The 22,155-nt window shown below is 29.6% G+C and overlaps 1 protein-coding gene across 3 annotated transcripts in view; it reads right to left on the bottom strand.

The window, feature by feature from the left end:
* Positions 1-1,487: 1,487 nt before the first annotated feature.
* NaPi-T (Na[+]-dependent inorganic phosphate cotransporter) overlaps positions 1,488-22,155 on the bottom strand; it is a 47,595-nt gene continuing 26,927 nt past the window's right edge. For 2 of the 3 annotated variants that reach the window (XM_075376104.1, XM_075376097.1), the window contains exons 5-10: positions 21,430-21,650; positions 16,112-16,258; positions 8,660-8,792; positions 6,552-6,707; positions 3,667-3,752; positions 1,488-2,129 (exon numbers count right to left, since the gene is read on the bottom strand). In XM_075376104.1, the coding sequence (XP_075232219.1) occupies positions 1,908-2,129; positions 3,667-3,752; positions 6,552-6,707; positions 8,660-8,792; positions 16,112-16,258; positions 21,430-21,650 (965 nt within the window). In that variant the 3' untranslated portion in view covers positions 1,488-1,907. The remainder of the gene's footprint in view (positions 2,130-3,666; positions 3,753-6,551; positions 6,708-8,659; positions 8,793-16,111; positions 16,259-21,429; positions 21,651-22,155) is intronic. The other variant, XM_075376109.1, reaches the window with a different exon arrangement.

Raw genomic sequence — 22,155 nt, 5'->3', positions numbered from 1 at the left:
GATTCCAAATCTTTCACCAATGTCAGTAGTAGTTGTTGATAATGCCCCTTATCACAATACACGTATTGATAAAACATCAAATTCTAACTCCAGAAGAAAATATATGACCGATTGGCTGGAGAAAACCCATATTCCGTACAGTTCAAAAATGCTGAAACTACAGTTATATGAATTAGTAAAGTTACATAAAACCAAAGTACAAAAACATCACTAGACTGAACTTTTGAAAAACAGGTCATCATGTTCTTAGACTTCCATTGTATCATCCTGATTTGGATCTGATCAAGATGGTATCATCAGCCGTAAAAAGACATATGGCGAGTCATAATACAACATTTTCTTTCACAAATGTTGAAAAATTAACTTTGGAGAAAATTAATTCAAAGAATGAAGATGATGGAAACCCTATTGTAAAAAGTAAAAAATATTAAAAAAGAGTACGAAAAACTGGAGCCATTGATAGGTGAAATAACAGAATGTTATATGTGTAGACTCTGATAGTGACAGTGAAAATGAAAGTGTCAGTGATAATGATTCGTTTAGTGAGGATGGTGAACTTGCTAGAACTTTAAATTGGATGCATGAAGAAAATTCAAATAAGCTTTTGTTTATTATTAACAATTAATATTTTAATACAAATAAAGGTTATAAAAGAATTAATTACGTATTGTTTATAATTAGTATACGTAAATATGATAGTTATTACCGCGTACAATATGATAATAATTAATAATTTGATTTGACATGTGGAGTTGATTTTTTCAGGCTGAGTAATAATATGCAGTCTGCTCATGACATCCCAAGCTTGTACATTGGCTGGGTCTAGCATAAGTATGCGAAATTGACACTGGTTCGATGGTTTATAAAAAGAACTTACATAAACTATAGTAATCATTTTTTCACTACTGAGGTGATACTGTGGAAAAGCTTTAAATTGTAAATTGCAGCCTACATGTCATCTTTGTCAGCCAACAACTTTGTTGAAGAACTAACAACAATATTCCCATCTCAAATTTTTGTCCACAGACCAGTATTTGTAGACATTTTTGTATTTTTAAATAATTTAAAAAACAATGAAAAGTCCACATAGTGCACTTATAAAAATTTACATATACTGACAAAATTTTCACAAAAGAAGGGCATTTTAAAAAGATGTGTTATTTTGTCAAAATAAAACACAAAAACACAGTACCTGTATCCATCTGCCCGAGTGTTTAGAAAGTGATTCAAAATTAATCTATTAATAATACCAGAATGTTATGAATAACTCACACATCTCAATTATATGTGAGTTTGTATGAGTTACTCATTACAGTTGTTATGAATATGTATGAAAGACTGCTACCAATAAAATTATTCTGAAATCCTCCAAAATTACATTTCCACAGGTAATATAAAGTGTATATTTTTAATTAAACAAAAAATGTTAATACATTCTGTAATTCACATCACAGAAATGAATTAAGAGGTAATCTTCAAACTCCAAATGAAATATTCATACAGAATTGTTCCCTTTTATTTTTACCAAATACAAATAGGAGTGTGCTGTGTTTTTAGTAAATGCAGTTTACCTGAACAGAAAATATGATTTACTTATTAAAAAAAATTCTAAAAATACATTCATTGATAAATTATAATAAAATTCAATTTAATTTGACAAGCAGATTGTTAAAATTTAATTTTTAGTTCTTCCAATGTACAACAAAAAAAAGAAATGACTAACCAAATATCTTAAGTCAAAACTTATATTTATTATTAAAAACAAATTTTATATATCACTTCCCATAGAGGATTACTGTCTCTATTTCTAGTGTTAATCATTATTTAACACAGTAAAATTTCTTCCTTAACGATTTTGATGGTAAACTTCATTGCAACCTCCAATTAGAAAATCTTTATACATTCAATTATGATGATACTTTATCATTCTTTTCTGCTGAATCAACGACAAGAGACATCAATGTCATTTCTTTCTCACATTTGTAAACCTTTTTCTTTCCTTTTAAAGATTTAGAACCATCATTCCATGGCTGAACATTTGCTTCTCCAAAAATTACATACAAAATTCCTGTTACAAAAAGAATTCCAGTTGTCACAAAAAAGACCTTCTGCCACTGAACTGATGTTTGCTGTAAAATTTCAAAAAGAACATTATTACTGAAAAATATTCTTGAAAATTTTTTTTGAAGTTTAGATCTATAATATTCTACGTTTTCTTTACAGAAACTTTTTTAATTTTAACCAGCATGCTGGTTAAAATCTTCCCAGCGTTTTCATTACTTTAATGAAATGACAGTTATAATCTGAAAGGCCCAGAGATAAGCTTGTTCTTAACATTTTTTTAAGGAAATTCTTTACTTTTTCTTTTAAGGGAATTAGAAGACAAGATTATGTTAGGGTAAATCAACTTTTAAGATTCATTATTATTTAACTGGGATGGTACTTACAAAAGTGTTTTTCAAATAATTATTACTCAGATCTTTTACAGTACTAATTTTAATTCAATTACTTATCTGCTGATCAACATGTTTTGTTTAAAAAATTTATTAGCAGTAATCTTAATTTACAGGATTACAAACCAAAATCTGTTACAGCCTGCTGCCAATTTCTGACATGTCATTCACTAAGCAATCAAATAGTATCCATACACCACCATGCATATTAAAAGAATGGAAATATCAGACAAAATGGGAAAAATGCAAAAAATATTATTAAAATAAAACCTGAAAGATACATCTGTATCTGCTTTCATTGTCCAGATTAAATAAGTTGGGGCTTAAAAATGTTTTTAGATCAATTTTACTATGAATGCTATATTAATTGATTTAGAATATTTCACATTTTCTTTCAAAATACAAAATGAAAGTTTAACAGAGAGGATCAATTATTAATTGACCCTCTCTATTCTTTGAAAATGTATACTCACAGATTACATTAGTTTTGTGTACACAATTAGGAATCATATATGCCCTGTCTTTCTTCTTGCTGTAAATCTTGTAAAGCAAACTGAGACATAATGGTACTAACCAGAATTGTTTTCTCTGAAAATGGATAGGACTGAATATCATTGGCCATTTTGGTTGGCTTGGCACTTGATGTGAAACAATATATTCAGCTTGATGAAATAGGTAAAAAAAAACATTCCACTCCTCCCTCACTTTCCCATGTAAGTCTGCTTGTGGAATGCTTGTTATGTTGAAAATATAATAATATGCTTGTTGTATTTAAAAATATAATGAAAAAGCTACATTAAATAATTATTGAAATAGAATTGCAAAACAGAGATATTTTAATAAACCCTACTAGTAGATCTGCATTTTGTCTGTTAATGATGGTTATTTAACTTTTTTATAAACATTTTCTTTTTACAATTTCATTCTTCAGAATGATCATTTAATAAATGAAATAGTTATAGATTAAGTACTGGTCATTTGGTGTTTTATCTAAATCACTTAGCTGCAACTATTTGGTATCTAACATACATAGATGCTATACTTAGTGTACTAGATAAAAAAGACTGTCCTCTTTAAATGGAACGATCAAAGCACTTTGAAGCCAAGAACTTTCTTATAGTTAAGAACCATTAAATATAATTATTAGAGTGCATGTGACCTGTTCAATTTATTTCTAAATCTTAAAATAAAAATGAAACATAATAAAACTAACATTTTGGTATGTTAAATATCCAACAACCAATGGTGACATAAATCCAGGAAGATTTGCCATTAAACCAACCAGTCCCAATAACACACCTAAAAAAAAGTATGTCATATTAAACCACAATAAATATATTTAAAATAATCAACTCCACATTTAGAAAAAAAAGTGTGCTAGGTGTTATTATGTGGTGACTTCCTAATATACAGTAGTAATATCAAGAGAGCAAAATAAATGCTACAACAAAAATATTTTAAATATACATAGGAAATTAAATAGTTATTATCTAACTATTAACTCATTTATGTTGAATAAAAGAAAATAATCTTATATGAAATGTTGCTTAAAAATAAAGTTTTAGTTGCTATGAGAATTTTTGTCAGTGTCTGCCTACAGTTTTAAGACCAACAAACTGAACTGTAAAGATCTTAATTAATTTCATATACCACTTCAGAAGGTAAGTTTCTTAAACAACCTAGAATCATTCACTTATTCTTGTATCTGAAATATTTCATTTCACAAACTCATACTATACCAGCACATGTTTTTTTATAACTTTTTGTGAGTGTTAGTTAATAAAAAAAAAAAAAGAGAGAAAGACAGTGCATTTTAATATACGAATCCTCTTTGCTTAATCTGATAGGTAGATATTGATAGGTAGATATCTATCAGATTAAGCCAATCCATTCACTAACAGTGATGGATTGGCTTAAATCAATCCATCACTGTTAGTGATGGATTGATTACTTTTTATTATGTGACAGAACTCTACAAATCTATTGTAAGGGTAATTTACTATTGTAAGGGTATATAATTGAAGAGGGTAACTAACAATAATAATAAAATACAAATAAGAAAAAGTAATAAAAATATATAATAAAAAGTAATAAATAAGAAATTAAAATTGAATAAAGAGTATAGATACTGGTTTATAATGTTAGAATAATAGATAATCATTTTCATATATAATTGTGTAATAGTAAGTGTACATAATTTTTTCACAAACTCTTACAAGTTTATAACAATCAGTAGCATTCAGCATGCAGAACCATCAACATTGTAATATTTTCACATACAACACAAATATAATGTAATGCATTATCCATGAAATATACAAGGTTCTACTCTTAAACAAGCTGACAGATGGAGAAAAATCCAATTTATCAGATAGCATCATTAAAATCCTAATTTAAAATTAAGAATTAAATACAACTACTTGTTGGATCAGTCTGTAGGGTAAGTTTATGCACTAGAACATCCTGACTCCATAGGGAAAGACACCCGCCTTGTGATGATCCCAGTCACCATATCATTGTAAATGTTGAATCTCATGTTAAAGCAAAGAACTTTCTCAGTACCCATAATCTTATCAAAATTTTAAAATCTCTAAAGTTCAGAGATTAATACTTAACCCCACTGGTGACATCACAAACCACGTAAATAAGATTATACCCAGAAATACATGTTTCAGTGATTTGTCCATGAAATAATACGTGTTCACTGACAATGGTAAGATCCAGCAAAGTACTGGAAAAGTTTGTAAGACAAGTAGGACTAAATAAGAGAATTTTAAAACTGAAATAATTAACAAGTAATAGCAATTTCTTCACTTTAAATTTGCCTGAATCACACATAATTATAATGGATTTACTGTTAAATAACAGCAAGTTCATTTTAAAAATTAGAATGGGTCTATAGGGGGAGGTGTGTGTACAAAAATCATCAACACCAATTAAATGATCCACCTCAAATCAAGGAAAAAATATTCAGAGGAATGGAACTACTACTATTCAGATATGTGGTAACTACAAAAGCTGATAATTTGGTGGGAACATAAACTGTCACTTCCCTTCCACCTTCACCCATTCTCATTGTCCTTTCCCTTTATCCAACTGTTAATGGTTTGGATTGTAGATCATAGACTTCCATTTAACTCAATTTCTGCACCATTTCAACTAAAAATTATCTCCATCTCTGTTTTTTTTTTCAGATCTTCCTGAAAAAGAAATCATCTACCATTTTACCCAACTTATATTTTCTAAATAAATTAAAAATAGAAAGCAAAAGAGAGTATTCAGACAAAGACGGTTTCAACTTACCAGTTTAGGTGTTGCATCTGTATAAAGTCTGTTATCTTTCATACAAATATCTTTTTCCATCCAATAGGTTTATAGAATTTTTTTTTAAATTGTGGCAAATGCCTAAAAAATGTCAAATAAAACTACAAAATGTTGAAAATAAAAATCAACAAATAAGTTTTGGATGATTCTGGCACCTTCTTCTTTATCTATTGGACAGTAATGGTTGCTCATGTATTAACTATGATTTATGTTTTTTATTATAATGAAATATTTCAACATTACCTTAAGAGATCAGAACAATAATGTAGCTATTTATTTCATATTTTATTTTTTGTATTTAATTTTATGTAATCACTTTATCATACTTGAATTCTTAATGAAGAGTATCTTTATAAAGTTAAGTACTTTACCAATTAAAAAAACAATTTTGCAAATGTACAAAATAATTCTTATTTGACTATGGCTAAGTATTAGTGTTTGTCTTTCATCTAGAATGTTCTATGTTCAATGTCTAGTCAAATTTGGCATTACATATTTCAATACATAAATAACTCAACACACTATAAAATTCAATTGATTTTTCATATATAGATCTTTATAATTACCAGAATAAATTAGTTATTGGGGAGAAGGTTACTTTTAAGATATAATTTTAACAATAATATTTTTAAATAATTTTAGGTGCATTTCAATTATATTACTATTCCATTTAAATCTATAATGATTAAGAAAAACCAGAATAAGACTAAATGGCAGATTGAGATTTATTGTTCAGGAGAATGGAAGAGTAAGAAAAGAAGAAGAAATATTTACTTGCAAAATTAGGACTGAGATCAACTACACATGCTAGCGGACCACTTGATACAGCTCCAGTTACTCCAACTGCTGCTATCATAAATAAAGTGGCAAGAGTACCATTACATCCAGATAATGCAAGGCCTAGTATCATGAATCCTTGAACTAGTGTACCTAAAACCAAAACAAAAATAATTAAATAAAATATTAGCAGTGAAAAACAAATAAATTAAAACAAAGAGTCACAACATTAGTAATGTTTATAGACAAACTGAAACGAATTTATTTTCATACAACTTTTTTTAACTTGCATCATAGAAATATCAGTTGCTTTACAGTCATCTTCAGTGACTGGAGCAGCTGTTTTCTGTTGTGGTTTAGCTAATGTTATTGTTGGCAGTCTTTTTGGGTGAGGAAACAAGTTTTAGATTATGGTCAAAAAACGTTTTACATTTCAATTTTTTCTGTTCATTTAATACATTGTTGTATGTTTTGTATGTTTGAACATTTCATATGTTTAGTTCTGTGAAAATTTAATTCCTTTTTTATAAGTATAGAACATATATATATAATACATTGTCAATTATTTGTTAACTGGGAATTTATAAACTGCTTCTGTGAAGTATTTAGGAAATTTTTAATTCATTGTGTTATGTAGTGCTATTAAAAATTCAATTCATTGTATCTTTGTTTGAATGTATGTCCTTTTTTTTCTAATGTAGAACACTACATTGTTGGAGCAGTCTAGTTTATATAATCCATGAGCATTATGATTGGTGACTGTATTTGGCAAGTAATGGTTTATTTAATTTAAGGTTTGCTGTATCTAATTTGACAAGGAAATGTTTTATACCCTTGAATATAATTATATCTGTATGAATTAAACCCTAAATAAATTGAAATATTATATACATTACCAATATTAATTTATAATATTTTAATCAATATTAAAATATAAATGTTATATGATGTAATAAATCATACAATTGAAATTTAGAGATTTTATGTACATATTTAAATACATGGTAACCCATTAAATTACATGTGACTCACATGGGAATTTCATCCTCACTTTAAGATAATTGTTTAAGAAAAATTTTATTCCCTTGGATGGTCTAGATAGTGTATAAATCAGGCTGTAGGGTATGTATTTGAAGTACTTGCTTAAGATGCATTCTTTGTAATTTCTCTAAGGTGCTAAATAGAATAAAATATTTTAATATAATTTTTAGTAATTCTGTACTAAAAAAATACTTCTCAAATTATACACTTACATAAAAATCATATATTACTTATCTTTTAAACTCTTAACCAAAATGATTAACTCGGTTTAAAAAATAGAATAATTTCAATTTCAACTTAAGTAACTTTATGGTGCACTAATGGAGATTTTAAAAGTTCTTACAAATGATGCAACTAATGAAAAAGGTTTAGAAAGTCAAGCTTTTTAAAAAATCATAAATTTAGCTGGTTTAAAATTTTATTTTAAATCAAATCATCATCAAAATTATTCCAAATAGAAAGTTTTAATTTATCAAATTAATGATTTTTCTTTATTTTTAGATCTAGTTGAAAATGTTAAATCGTTCTGTTCTGGAAAATAGAATAGAACCAAGTCAGAGATATAAATGATATCACAGTATTGAATTTTTATCTGAAAAATGCACTAAAACTCAAAAATTACTAGTATGAATCACTATCTGTAAGAAAAAAGTGTTAGCATTAAAATTTTTACTCTGCTGATTATTTCATGATTTGTTTATTTTAGAAACTTAACCATAAATAAATGATTACAGTAGATTTAATATGTACCTTTCAGCAGATTTCTTTAACATAAAATTACATAGGAAAAGAGATAAGATAAACTATACTAAATTTGAAAATCTTCATAAGTTTTTATAATACAACTTTTCTTAATTTTGATTTTATTGTCTTCAACTTTAATGAAACTATTAAGATTTAAGATAAATACTATAGTTTATATATTTTATTAAACATAAAATTATGAAAATCTTTAGAAAACACTTTAAAGCAATTTTATATTTGTGTACTGTTAGGAAATTGTTCTTTTTGAATAAAGACAAATTTGAAATTATATTTCATAATAGAATGAAATTGTAACTTACATGATGATGTAGCCAATTTTCGTACATTAGTACGACTGAGAATTTTTTTTTTTAATAAACAATCAGCAACAATTGCTGACCCAAAGGAAAACAACCACCTTGACAAGTGAGGTATACCTGATAATATTCCAGTCTGAAAACATTTTACTTTATTAAATTATTTATTTTAGTGTGACCTTTACAGAGTTAAAAAATTAAAAGTAAACATAAGTTCATAGAATGTAATACACATACATAAACCAAGATTTTCCACATTCAGGAATGATGCATAACTTTATATTTCACCTTGCATTACCATTCTACATTTTACTGCTTAAGTTTTAATTGTTTTTATAACAGAATAACATTAACAAGAATATATACACTGTTGCATAATATTCATTAAGAAAGATTCTAAGAGTTCAGATTACTAAACATGTCATTATTATTTTTTTGTACTAATGCTAATATCTAATACTATTAATGATAGAATTAACAATATTTTAATTCTTAATAAAACAAAAATTATAATCTCTGGAGATTAAAAACAAAAACTTTAAATTTTGTGTGTGCATGTGTGTGTGTGTGTGTGTGTGTGTGTGTGTGTGTGTGTGTGTGTGTGTGTGTGTGTGTGTGTGTGTGTGTGTGTGTGTGTGTGTGTGTGTGTGTGTGTTATGCACATGTAGAGGTCAATGTATTAATAATAGCCATTTCAAAGTAACTTATGCATATATGTTAGAAATGTATAGACAGACTATGCAGAAGTAGTGACATATATTAAAAATAATACATGAGTAGAAGCTGGAGTAAAGTTCACATATGGAGAAGTGCTAATAATTAGTTAAACAGCAAGATGAAATGTGATAACACTTAAAAAATAAATAACTCACTTAAATTTCATAGATATCGTTTCTCCAACAAAATGTTTTTGTAGCTAATTATGCAGCTGCTTATCAACAATATTTTTCAGGTAATGCTGTTGTAATTCCTCTCAACTGGTTAGGAAATCCCTTTCAAATGGCCAAATAATGTATTTAATAATATATTTGTAAATATTATATATTTCAAATTCACTGAGGTCTTGATTTTGTCTGCTATGCAAAATTTGCATGTTTTCTTTGGCATTACAATTTTCAAAAGTTGATCCTGCTGTATATATTGCTTGTAAGTGTTCTTTGACTTTGTGAGTAAATTTCCATAATATTTAATGAAATCAGTATAGCTTAATCTGTATTCTCCTGAGTAACTGTGTTTTCCAGTATTTATTTTGTTAATTTTCTGTATGATCTCAATTATTTAATTTTTAGTCCTGGAATTCTAAAGTAATCTTCTTTCCTGAAAATGTTATTAATTTTGTTGGTTGATAAATATTACCTATCATTATATATTTCCCCTCTCTAAATGCACTAGAGAATGTAGGAAAATTTTTAAGGTCAAAGAGTCAGTGAAGGGAAAATACTAATAATCACCTTCCTGTAGTAGAAACAACAGTTGTATGTATTAACAACCACTAGTATATACAGCTAATGAATGAAGGTACCAAGTTAACCCCACTATAAAGAATTCCCCTCATTACAAACGCCAACAGCCTCCTCAGAGGGCAGATGAGCAGAGGTAGACACACGTCAATCTATTGCCCTGGGGGTGGAAAACTACCTACAAAAGGGAAGGAACTTCTTCACAAAGTCAATGGTATTAGAATACAGAGTGCTATTACAATGCAGAGAATATTACATTATGATGCTGGCTTCTTCTGTTAAATGTTTTGAAAGAAAGAAAGGAAAAATGGAAGGGCAATAATTATGAGGAATGTAGAAAGTAGGATATATAAATGACATCAATGATTGGGATATTACCAAAAGATTTAGTTACAGTAAAAGTATGTACTCATATGCTAACTTCAAATTATGAAGAAGATTTTGAAGAGATGTACAAGAATATTAAAGATGTAATAAAATCAGAAAAGGGATGTAATACTGGAATGCTGTGGTCAGAGAAAGTGAAGATGGAAATGTGGTAGGAAAATTTGGCTTAGGGATAAGGAATTGAAGGGAGAACAGATAGTAGAATTTTACCATAAGAGAAAAAATATTTATAAGCAATACTTGGTTTAAAACCACCAAGGATATATATGGATATACCGTGGAGATAAATCACACTATCAGACAGACCATATCTTAGTAATGTGATGATGAAAGGTGTGATGATGATGTGATGATGAAAGGTATAGGAATGCTGTTAAGAAAGCTAATGGATTACCAGGTGTAAATATCAATAACAACCATCTACCACTTATGATGGAAATCAGGATAGCTTTAAAAAAAACTGAGAAAATAATTAGAAATGAAATTTAAAAAATTGAAGAAACTGGATGAGGATAAAACTAGCTAAGGCAACTAAAGAAAGCAAAGAGGAAAATGAGAACAATGAGGAGACTTGAATGATAATAAAAAAATATTAAAGTAAAAACAGCTGAGAAAAAAATAAACTATAATGAGGGAAATAAAACCAAGAAACCATGGATATTAACAGAAATGCTAAAGGAAATGGAAGAAACAAGGAGGTATAAGAATAAGACAGGGGAAAATGAAAAAGCGATTTATTGCAAATTAAACAATGAGTTAAGGAGGGAAAGACAAAAAACAAGGAAAAGGTATTAGACAGGAAGAGTATTTTAAGGATGAGATCTAAAAAAGAAGGGCAGTGCAATATGATGTGCAGGAAAGTGAAGAGCATTTCATGGGTTAAATGGAAAGGTAGTAGTAAACTGAGAGAAATTTAGGATAAGGATGGTAAACTATGAAGAGAAAGACGGAAGGAATTTATGGAGGACTTATACATGACAAGAGAGAAACCTGAGGAATTAAACATAAAAAATGGAATGAGAGGTATCAGAAGAAATTAAAATGTGAAGTACAGAAAGCAATTAAAGAAATTAAGAATAAAATATTGTTTGAAGTAAATGAACTTCCCATAAAATTTTATAATTTCTTACAGTGTAAAGAGTGGAAAAAATAGTTGAACTATGCAATACACAATATGGGAGAATGGCCTGAAGATTGTGTAAAAACAGTAGTGACACCAATTCCAAAGAAAACTGGAACCAGAAAATGTACAGTACAAAAAGAGTCCTAAATTTTGTTAACAGTCCTAAACCGGAGATCGGTAAGAATATCAGAAGAGATTGTAGAGAAGGATCAGTTTGCCTTCTGAAGAGGAAAAGAAACCAGAGCCATTGGGCTTCTAAGGATGGTTGGAGAGAGATAGTTAGAGAGAAGAAGAGGAATGAGTCTGTGTTTTACAGATTTAAAGAAGGCATTTGATAGAGTCAAATAGCAGAAAATGTTCAAGATTCTTAAAGAGAAAAAAGTAGAATGGAAAGACAGAAGATTAATTAAAGAATTATATACGAGACAAATAGCAATAATGAAAGTAAATAAGAATATATCTGTCTGAGGCTGTTTTGTTTAACTGTCTCTAACTGTCTCGTTTAGGCTGAGGCGTTAGGCAAGGTTGTACCTCTCACTGACACTGCTCAACATTTACCTTGAAAATCTGTTATGGAATATATTAGAAGAATGAGAAGAAGAAATTAGTGTAGAAGAATGAAAAATAAGTTATGTAAGTTTTGCTGATGATGGCAACTGTAACTGATGGCCCACTCGCACTTTAAAGATTGTTAAGAGCCCTGAAGAAAGAAATGAAAGAGTAGTGGAATGAAAATAAATATAAAAAAACCTAAAGTAATGTAAATAAACAACAAGAGAACGTAATTGTAAGGACAAGTAAAGGAATAAAAGAAAGAGTAAAAAATTACAGATATTTGAGAGCTATGGTAACAGAGGACTAGAAGAACACAATGGAAGTAAAAGGAAAGATAGTAATGGCAAAGGAAGCCTAAGAAGAGGAAATTACTTTGCAGTAAAAGTCTGAACTTAGAGTTTAATGCTATATATAGAGTGTGTGTTATATAGAAGGAAATGCATGGTTATTAAAAAACAGAGAGAGAAACTGGATTGAGATTTTTGAAATGTTTGCATCGAGAAGGATGGAGAAAGTAAGATGGGTGGAAAAAAATATGGAATGAAAAAGTAATGAATAGGATTAAAAAAAAAAGAGTGAAGAATCAGTAGAAAGAGAACGGAAGCGAGGAAGAAAAAGGATGAAGTTACTAGGTGAGGTAAAGATTGGAAAATACAAGGGAATGAAAGAGAAAGCTTGAGACAGAAATGGATATAGACAGTGACTGAAAGGACCTACCTCCAAGCAGAACACCACATGTTGATATGTATTGCAGAAAGTTGTGTTTTTGATTTTGATCTGTATTTTTGTAGCCATATTCTTGTTCTGTATTCTTTGTTCAATATGGGTCATTAACTGTTCACTTTCACCAGCAATTTTATTGTGTTGAGTTTTTTGGTGTTTCTGTCAGTCAACAGCTACACTAAAGAATAAATGTAAATTTGCAGCATTAGGGGTTACATTAATTTCCTCTTTTAGTGATAGCGGAAAAAAAGCGCAAGCTATATCATGCAGTTTCTCATAATTAATTTAAACATTAAGTAAGATGATACAGATATACTTTCAGAATATTGAAACTATGAATTTTTTAAAATAAGATCCATACATCAGGAATTTTTTCAGTAAACTATCAGGATATTTGATGCTATCAATAGATTAAATAAGTAGTGTGATACCGACAATCTTAACTGCATACCAGGCTCTAACTTCAAACTAAATTTATCAATTGAAACACATGCTTCTGGATCAAAACGAAATGAATATAATGTTTGGCAAATCATATTACCTGCAGCTTAATCATTATGTATTTATTTATTTAATAATATTCTTTACTGAAGGTATCTTTACTAGTTCAGTCTTTCCAGTTACAGTGAAAAAGATCAATGGATTTGAATACACATAAAAAGAAATGAAGAACATAAAAAATTTATAAATAATAATAAAAATTAACAATTAATGTACACAACAATAAAGAAATCAAATTAATTTAGCTGACTGAATGTATGAAAATATAATTCAATGAGCACCAGAGAATTAAATATGAAGGATTCATAGTTCTTGCTTTATGGCATGTATTTATTTATAATAATGATTCTATCATTATGAAAAAATAATATTCATTTAATGTAATCTAATATTTTACAATGAAATAGCTTCTGATTTGAAATAAAGTTATTTACAATTTACTGTAATGCTTCTTAAAATGTTAATACTGTTGCTTGTTAATTTCGACATTTAGATCAATTGTCAAGATCAAAATCAAGATGTTATAACTTAATAATACTACAAACATTCAAAGAATGCTTGATTTTTTTTTTTTTATAAAAATGTTCGTTTTATAAAAATCTATCTACATTGAGATAAAATATCTATTTACTTAAAATTTTTGTACTAAAGGTATTCGTAGCTAATGAGGCTATGGTAGGTGTCACATTAGATATTCTTCCATATGGAATGCAAGGGTGTCAGGGGATGTTTTATCCCCCTATTTATTGCAGAACCTGGACATCAGAACCTTGCTCCTGGATCTTTCTATTTATCTGGCGAGTACTTAATTTTTTTTAATGGTAGATTTTTTGGCAGCCAAAGTGACAACACTATAAAGTTACTAGTAAAAAACATATGGTTATATGAACAGCTGATTTATATTAGGTAGTAATATTTTTAGTCTATTTTTGCCATGTGAGACGTAAATAATCTTTTCATGAAATGAGTTTTTGTTGTGTATTACAAAAATGAATGATACTAATTATGAGCAACATTGTGCAATCAAGTTTTTTGTTAAACTCAGTGAAAATGCTACTGAAACTTTTTTAAAATTGAAAAGGGCAAATGGAGATGTTGCTCTGTCTTGAGCCCAAGTTTTTAGGTGTCCAAGTTTCCTGGCTATCTGAAAGCATTTTCAAATGGCCAGGAATCATTTGCGGATGATCCACACTCTGGAAGTCCATTAAAGTCAAAAAGTGATGATAATTTTGATCGAATGAGAGACTTGATATGGTGCAACCAGCAATTAACTGTCAGAATGATTGCAGAACAATTGAATGTGAACTGTACCACAGTCCATCAAATTATGACAAACGAATTGGACATGAAAAAGTTTGTGCAACATTGATCTTAAAAATACCTCACTGTTGAACACAGAAACGACAGAGTGGAAGTGTGCTGCAATCTTTTAGGATGAATTGAAACTGATCCTCATTTTCTAAAAAATGTTACTACTGGTGATGAATCTTGGACATTTGAGTACAACCAAGAAAAAAAATGCCAGAGCAAGGAGTGGCACACTTCAAACTCACCACATCCCAAAAAAGCAAATCAAAGATCGAAACCATGCTAATTTCTTTCTTCAGTAGTAATGTCATTGTCCATAAAGAGTTTTTGCTTACAGGACAGACTGTAAATCAATATGTTTACCGAGAAATTCTTGAAAGACTGCAGAAAAGAGTAGCACGCGTGAGACCAGCCATCAAAGACAACTAGATACTGTATCATGACAATGCACTTTGTCACAGTGTACTCTCAATTAATGAGTTTTTGGCAAAGAAAAACATTCCTGTAATTCCTCAACACCTTATCTAGTCCCTGACTAGACTTTAGTCCCTGCAATGTTTTCCTGTTCCAGACTTTAAAAAACACCTCAAAGAACAGCATTCTGGAACAGTAGAAAACATTTTAAAAAAACGTAATCGACCATCTAAAGGATATTCCGGTTTCTGAGTTAAAACACTGCTATGAAGAGTGAGAAAACTGTTTGAAGCGTTTCGTGGCTTCTCATTGGATTTGTTTTCAATATTGATTATATTGGATTGTTTTATTATTGGATTGAAAATAAAAAGTTTTTCTGAAAGTTTTTCTAAAAACTTTTCATTACTTTATTTACAGACCTCATATTTATTTTTAGTTTGATTTTAAGATGGATGGAGTTCGGAATTGCATTTCTATGATAGTAATTCATACTATCAAGGGTGAAAGTCAGTTTGAACTACTACATTCTTTTCTTAGTTTAATATACTTTTATGTCTTCATTTATTACAGATAAATAGATTATAAGTAAACGCAAGGGGTCTGCGCCCTTTGTAGATTAATCATTATTCCCTCAATCATTTCTTTATTCTTAATAATAACTTTTGCCTCATCAAACTTGGGGAAAAAGTAACCAGCATAGCCAGTTTTTTCCTTGGTGGAGTTTTATCAACCTTGTTGGTTTATCCTGTAGTCACATTCAGGAATCTCATTTACAATCCAGAATTGGACAGAGAATCCAGCTAGTACTAAGCTGTCTATTAGCTAGAGCTGGTCCTTCTGCTTTTCCTATAACCTTATTGGCAAATAATATTTGTGTGAATGTTAAATTCTTGTGAATGCAAGAATTTAGCTTTTTTATGTCTAAGTAATACAACAAAATGAGAATATGAAATTTAATTATAAATTATCTATTAAATTCATTACTTTTTTAATATCCCAGCCAAGTACATTTCTGAAATATGTAGGTGTCTGTATCATAAGAGTATAAAAGCCCCATATTCCTCCCCATTGAGATATCGCCACCATCCACAATGGTCTTGACAACAACACATCCTTCCACGGTACTGGCAACTGAAAAAAAAATTAGTCTAAATAAATAAATAATTCTATTATATAAGAATTACACATTTCATTATATAAAAAAAAATTACTTATATTTATGAAAAAATACATAAAAATGTATTATGTATGTAAAAAAGAATAAATTTCATTTGTATAAATTTCTGAATTTATGTACATTATTATAATTAGAGACCGGATTATATACATTTGCATATTCGCATATGTATTTACATATTAAGCCCATTCTCACCGGTTATCGCATATTTTCCTTAAAATCTAGTGATGATGCATATTTTCGCTACATTTACAATATTTTTCGGTAGGGTACCTACCGAAAAAATGAAGTCTTACGTCGTAGCTGGTCAAACCTATTAGCTGTACGGTTCTTACAGCGCATTTGGCAACCGCGCGTCTATTGTTTTAGTAGGATGATATTATTAAGAGGCCAAGTAAAACACAAATCACGCGAAAAAAAGGACGGACGATACCGTTCTGCGTGGCGCATGCCTACTGCAGCACTCCTCCCACTAGACAATTAAATTACGCATTTTATTGTTGACGCGTTCATCGCATTAGTTTAGTTTTTTATTTGTTTGTGTAAAGTTTAATGTGTACCATGCCTCCCGAAAAAAGTGTCTCTTCGTGGATAGCTGACACTACTCTGAAATATTTACATGCGACGGAAATTTTTTATATTCTCGAGGTTGCGAGAAAAATATTTCGTGCACAAAAAAGTTTCAAATAGACCAGCATGCCAAAACAAGTCTTCATATCGCAGGTTTGCAAAACAAAGGCCCAAGACAACATATTGTAACAGCGGCAAATAGCAGTGATTTCTCTTCCAAAGGTAAACAAAAAACTACTAGCATGATTTATGTGAAGCATTGCTTACAAGTAATATTCCTCTTCACAAACTAAAAAATCCTACCTTCAAAGATTTTTTTGCGAAAATATTGCTTGAATCAAAATATATCAGAAGAATCAACATCGCGTAAAAATTATATATCAACAATTTACCTGCATGTTCTGGAAGAAATACGCAATGAATTCAAGCATAGCATTATTTGGATTTCAGCTGACGAAACTACCGACACTTGTGGCCGCTACATTGCGAATTTAATTGACGGTGAATTAAAACTAGAGCCCTCTTCTTCCTATTTGGCGGCCTACAAACACCTTGAAAAGACAAGTCATTCTACGATCACCAGATTCGTGAATGAGGGTATTAAAAAAATATTTCCTGAATCTTCTGCAGATGAAAGAGTGTTTATATTTCTCTCAGATGCCTATATGATCCCTATATGATCAAGGCAGCCAAAGCTCTCCAAGTATTTTATCCGAATTTGATTCATGTGACGTGCTTTGCTCACGGAGTACATGACCCGCTGAAGAAGTGCGATCCACGTTTGGGAATGTAAATAGACTGGTTTCATTAAAAAGAAAGTGTTTCTTAAGGCAGCTGCTCGCAGTAAGGCCTATAAAGAAAAACTGACAAATGTGCCTTTACCTTCCGAACCAGTGGTAACTCGATGGGGAACGTAAATTAAAGCTGTGCTCTTTTACAATCAACATTTTGAGGCCATCAAAGGTGTAGTAAACGACTTCGATAGTACATAGGCTATGTCAGTTTGTCAGTCCAAGGAAGCTTTTAACGACTCTAGTATAAATAAACGTAGCTATGATTAGCACTCATTTTTCCCACATACTTGTGAGTGAGTAAAAGCTTGAAACTCAAGGTTTGGCGTTGACTGAATCTATTCAGTTAATTAATAAAATCCGCCAAATGAACTCCGCATTGCCAGAGGTATTCACGTGTAATCTTAAAGAAAAATTTGAAAACATTTTGAACAATAATCCAGGCTTTGAACCTTTGTGTCAAATTGATAGTTTTATTAATGGTACGGGTGAACCTTTGCCAGAAACAATAAGTACTAACATAGCACCCAAATTGAAATACTGCCCAGTTACCTCAGTGGATGTGGAGTGATCCTTTTTCACTTATAAAAATAATTTGAGTGATGGAAGACAGAATCTTACTACCAAACATTTGGAACAGTTCCTGATTGTTTACGTTTACAAAAGTAACAAAATGTTAAATAATTGTTAATTATCGAATTTATCGATATGTTATTCAACCACTTACAAATTGCATGCTGATTTTGAAATAAAAAAACTAAAATTTTTTTTTTTGTTATTAAGTTGCACATTTTGACACTTTTTCATATTTGACATGCATATTTTAAGCATTATATGTTACTTATAATCTGGTCTCTAGTTATAATAACAATAATGACAGTGATGGTGATGATATATTCTAATTTATAATTACTACTTTACTATTGTAATGAAGTATTAGCAGTGCTAACATTAAAAAAAAACATGTGTCACAGTGATATTATGATCATTTTATTATTTATTATTTCTGTTTGTTAATAATAATAATAAAAATAATAATAATAATAATAATGCTTGTGGTAACCCATTACACCTGGATGACCCGCACAGGGATCATCAATCTCTGTTAATTGTAATGGACATCACACTGCAAGATAAGGAAAGCTGTCCAAAATATAAATAGGAAGTAGCGATATAGGAGATAAAGACTATTTAAAAAATCAGCTACTATGAAGCTAGAAAAATCATGCTTAGCTGATTGCCAACAGTCATGACCTACGTACAGGTTGCTGCCACTCTTGCAGCCGCCTTTAAACCAAACGACATGATATTTGATCTGGCACCAGCTTTAGGAAATTCAGTCAAATCAATCATTGAAGATGAAGAAGATGAAGAGTTGACCTACAAGAAAAAGCAGTCCAAAGCCATCAAAGATAAAAACAAACATGATTAAACGAAAGAGTTCCTATCCACTGAGGAATGAGCCTTCAACCAGTTTCAATGTAAAGGAAAGTGAAAATAAAATTCTAAAGAAGCCTGAAGCCAAAGTCAAAATTGAAAATATCCCCATCAAGGATCTGTGAAGAAAGAGATTAAAATATTAGAAAATGAAGATCTAGGATGATCAACAATGGAGTCCTTGAAAGCTTGCAGTCCTTTAAGTTAGAGAGTGGAGCAACTTTAAGTGAGTGGGGAGTACATAAAGTCTCATCTCTGATGCATTTCTCACTGCAACATCTGAGCCAGTATCATCTGATGCCAGCAGCAAGACAACTAAATTCTACAAAATTTGTTTTTTGAACATTTAAAGTAATTCCACTCAGTGTTAGTCAAACCTTTATGGTTCTGAAATCATTGACAATATTGGTATCTAAATGTTGCAATTTAATTGATTGATAGCAGTTTGTCATACCATCTACAAAGGCAACAACTTCATCTTTAAAATTTCCATTACAAAAATCGTTCTCATATTTAAGAAATAGGACAGGACCAAGCACAGCTGTGGAACTCCATGAGATAATTTACCTGGCCTACTTAGTACATTACCAACTCTAACTCATCGAATTCTGTTTTGCAAATAGTTAAGAACTACTAATTAACAATTCCTGTAATACATTTTTTCCATTCTATGTAACAAAATTGAGTGCTACACCATATCAAAAGCCTTATGCATATCTAAGAATTGGCCTACTTCTTTTTCATTGTTATTAATACCTTTATTTATATCAGAGTATAGTCTAGTGAGCAAACCTTTACTGAACCTTTACTGAACTATGACCATACTGACAATTTGAATCAAGAAAATTCATGTCTTATTTTTACTATTTTGCAATTAATGGCTCTAATGACCAGAGTACATAATACATTCAAATTAAATTATATAAATGAGCAATACTTGTACATTACACTGGTTCTCTCTCATAAGTTTCATGTATGTGAGTTGTTCGAAAGAAAAGTCACTATTGTGTGTATTTCATCTCCAAAAAAGAGGTAACTGAGATTTATGTTTATGGACACATTATTGAAAATATTCATAGAATTTCTTCTCCTTATCCAGACTTCATAGTCCTAGTTGAAAGTGAACATTCAATAAGAAAAATAAAAATTTCATGGACAGATACACAGTGAGGAAATTTATAACAAATCTTTGTATTTTAGAGCAGTTGTTTTTTTCATTAACTAAATATTAAAACACCTAGAATCACTCTTCAAACCTAAAGACTTACTGAAAAATTAGTACTACTCATATTACAAGTTGGAAGTCTACAAGGGATAGGTAATATTTATTTTTATGAATGTATAAAATTCAAGGAGAAAGGAAAGCTGTAATATAATTGTTAAAAATTAATATTAGAAAAATATATTTGGATGTACAACAATAGTTTATTACTTTTTTTTCGTACCTACCATTTAAATTTAAAAATCTTTGTCATCAAGTACGTATATGACATGATCTATTTCATTATTATAAAAATTGATGCTGCTTTGTCAGCCAATAAATGATAACCTTTTGACCTCATCAATTGACTTTAGCAACATTGTTTAGTTTAAAAAACAAGTAAGATCATTGAGGGTCAGATAAGGGCTACACTGTAAGAGCTCAACCAAATTTCTGAAACCACATTTGAACTGTTGTAGATCATTAAATAAAAGCTGATTGACAATAAACCATAAACAAAACAGGTTATAAATCACTCTTATCAGTTTGCCTGTTAAAAGTAAAATTTAAATGTTTGGAAGTTATTATTAAAGCTACAAAGATTTTATTAGATAATTTGTTTAAATTTTTATATTAACAAATTTGAAATTAATTACATAACATTTTACTTGAAAACGTTCTGAATGTTTCTTAAATTTACTGACAAATTACATACATATTAAAGATTTTTTTTTATATTATTATCCCCTTGTGATTCCTTTCTTGACAGAAAAAATACAAAACTTTGAAAATTAATTAAAAAATTAACAAAGCTGAATATGTGCCTACATTATAAAATAAGGTTAACAGATAATGCCTCCTCAATAAACCTCCCTTGAAGGAAAATGAGGAAGCAATGAATCCAAACCGTCAGGATATGAATAGCCAAGAAGGAGAGTAGAACATGGCTTGAAAAATAATAGGAGCATTCCACCAGAATAGAACACTCAACATCTTTATTGATAAAGATTAAAATATTTGAAAAACATAGAAGAGGAAATGATCCTTACAGAACAGGTAAGGATTTTTTTAAACTTGTAGAAAAGGTGCAATAATGATATGTTAATTTAATTAAAAAATCCTTTACCTCTCTCTTTGTGAGAACTTGGCCAATTTCATTCTGTATATATTCTCTTTCTTTGGCTGAAATTCGTGGATGAAGTGCAGGAGTGTCAAAAACAAACCACAACCAACATATATACCAGATGACACCAATGAATCCAGTTGTATAAAAAGCAGCCTTCCAATCAAGCATGTCTATTACATACCCACACAAAGGATAGGTCAGAGCAACACCAACAGAGCTTCCTGCATAGGTCAGATAGATTATCTTTAAGTACAAATCAATAATTTTAAATACATAGTATGTTTTGAGTGATATTAAACACAAGCTGTTTAGAACAACATGCAACTGAGCCAGTTGAAAATGTTAACTTCATGGTAAATTTTATTGTTGGTGATTTCATTGATGAATACTATGGAAGGTTAATGAATTTTATATAATGTAATTTAATTCCAGTTGATTTTCAATTTTTTTTTTTCATTAATTATGATTCAATAACAGGAAAGTGAATTATTTGTTTCCATAGCTGAAATAATAAATATTTTGCACTGAATAATTTAGAAAATCATCATTCTTTACTCTGTTTGATTTAAACATAATCTGCATATCAGTGCCAGTATTTTGTTGTTTGACAAAGCTAGTTAAAATTTTAATAAAAAAAATAATAATTACAAAAAACACTTTCAGTAGTTACGCATTTACAACTAGTGACTGACAAAGGAAAAACTAAAATAAAAATCTCCAAAATTA

Source organism: Lycorma delicatula, chromosome 1, assembly GCF_047948215.1.
Source record: "Lycorma delicatula isolate Av1 chromosome 1, ASM4794821v1, whole genome shotgun sequence".
Taxonomy (NCBI): Eukaryota; Metazoa; Arthropoda; class Insecta; order Hemiptera; family Fulgoridae; genus Lycorma; species Lycorma delicatula.
This window is presented reverse-complemented; position numbering and strand designations above follow the sequence as displayed.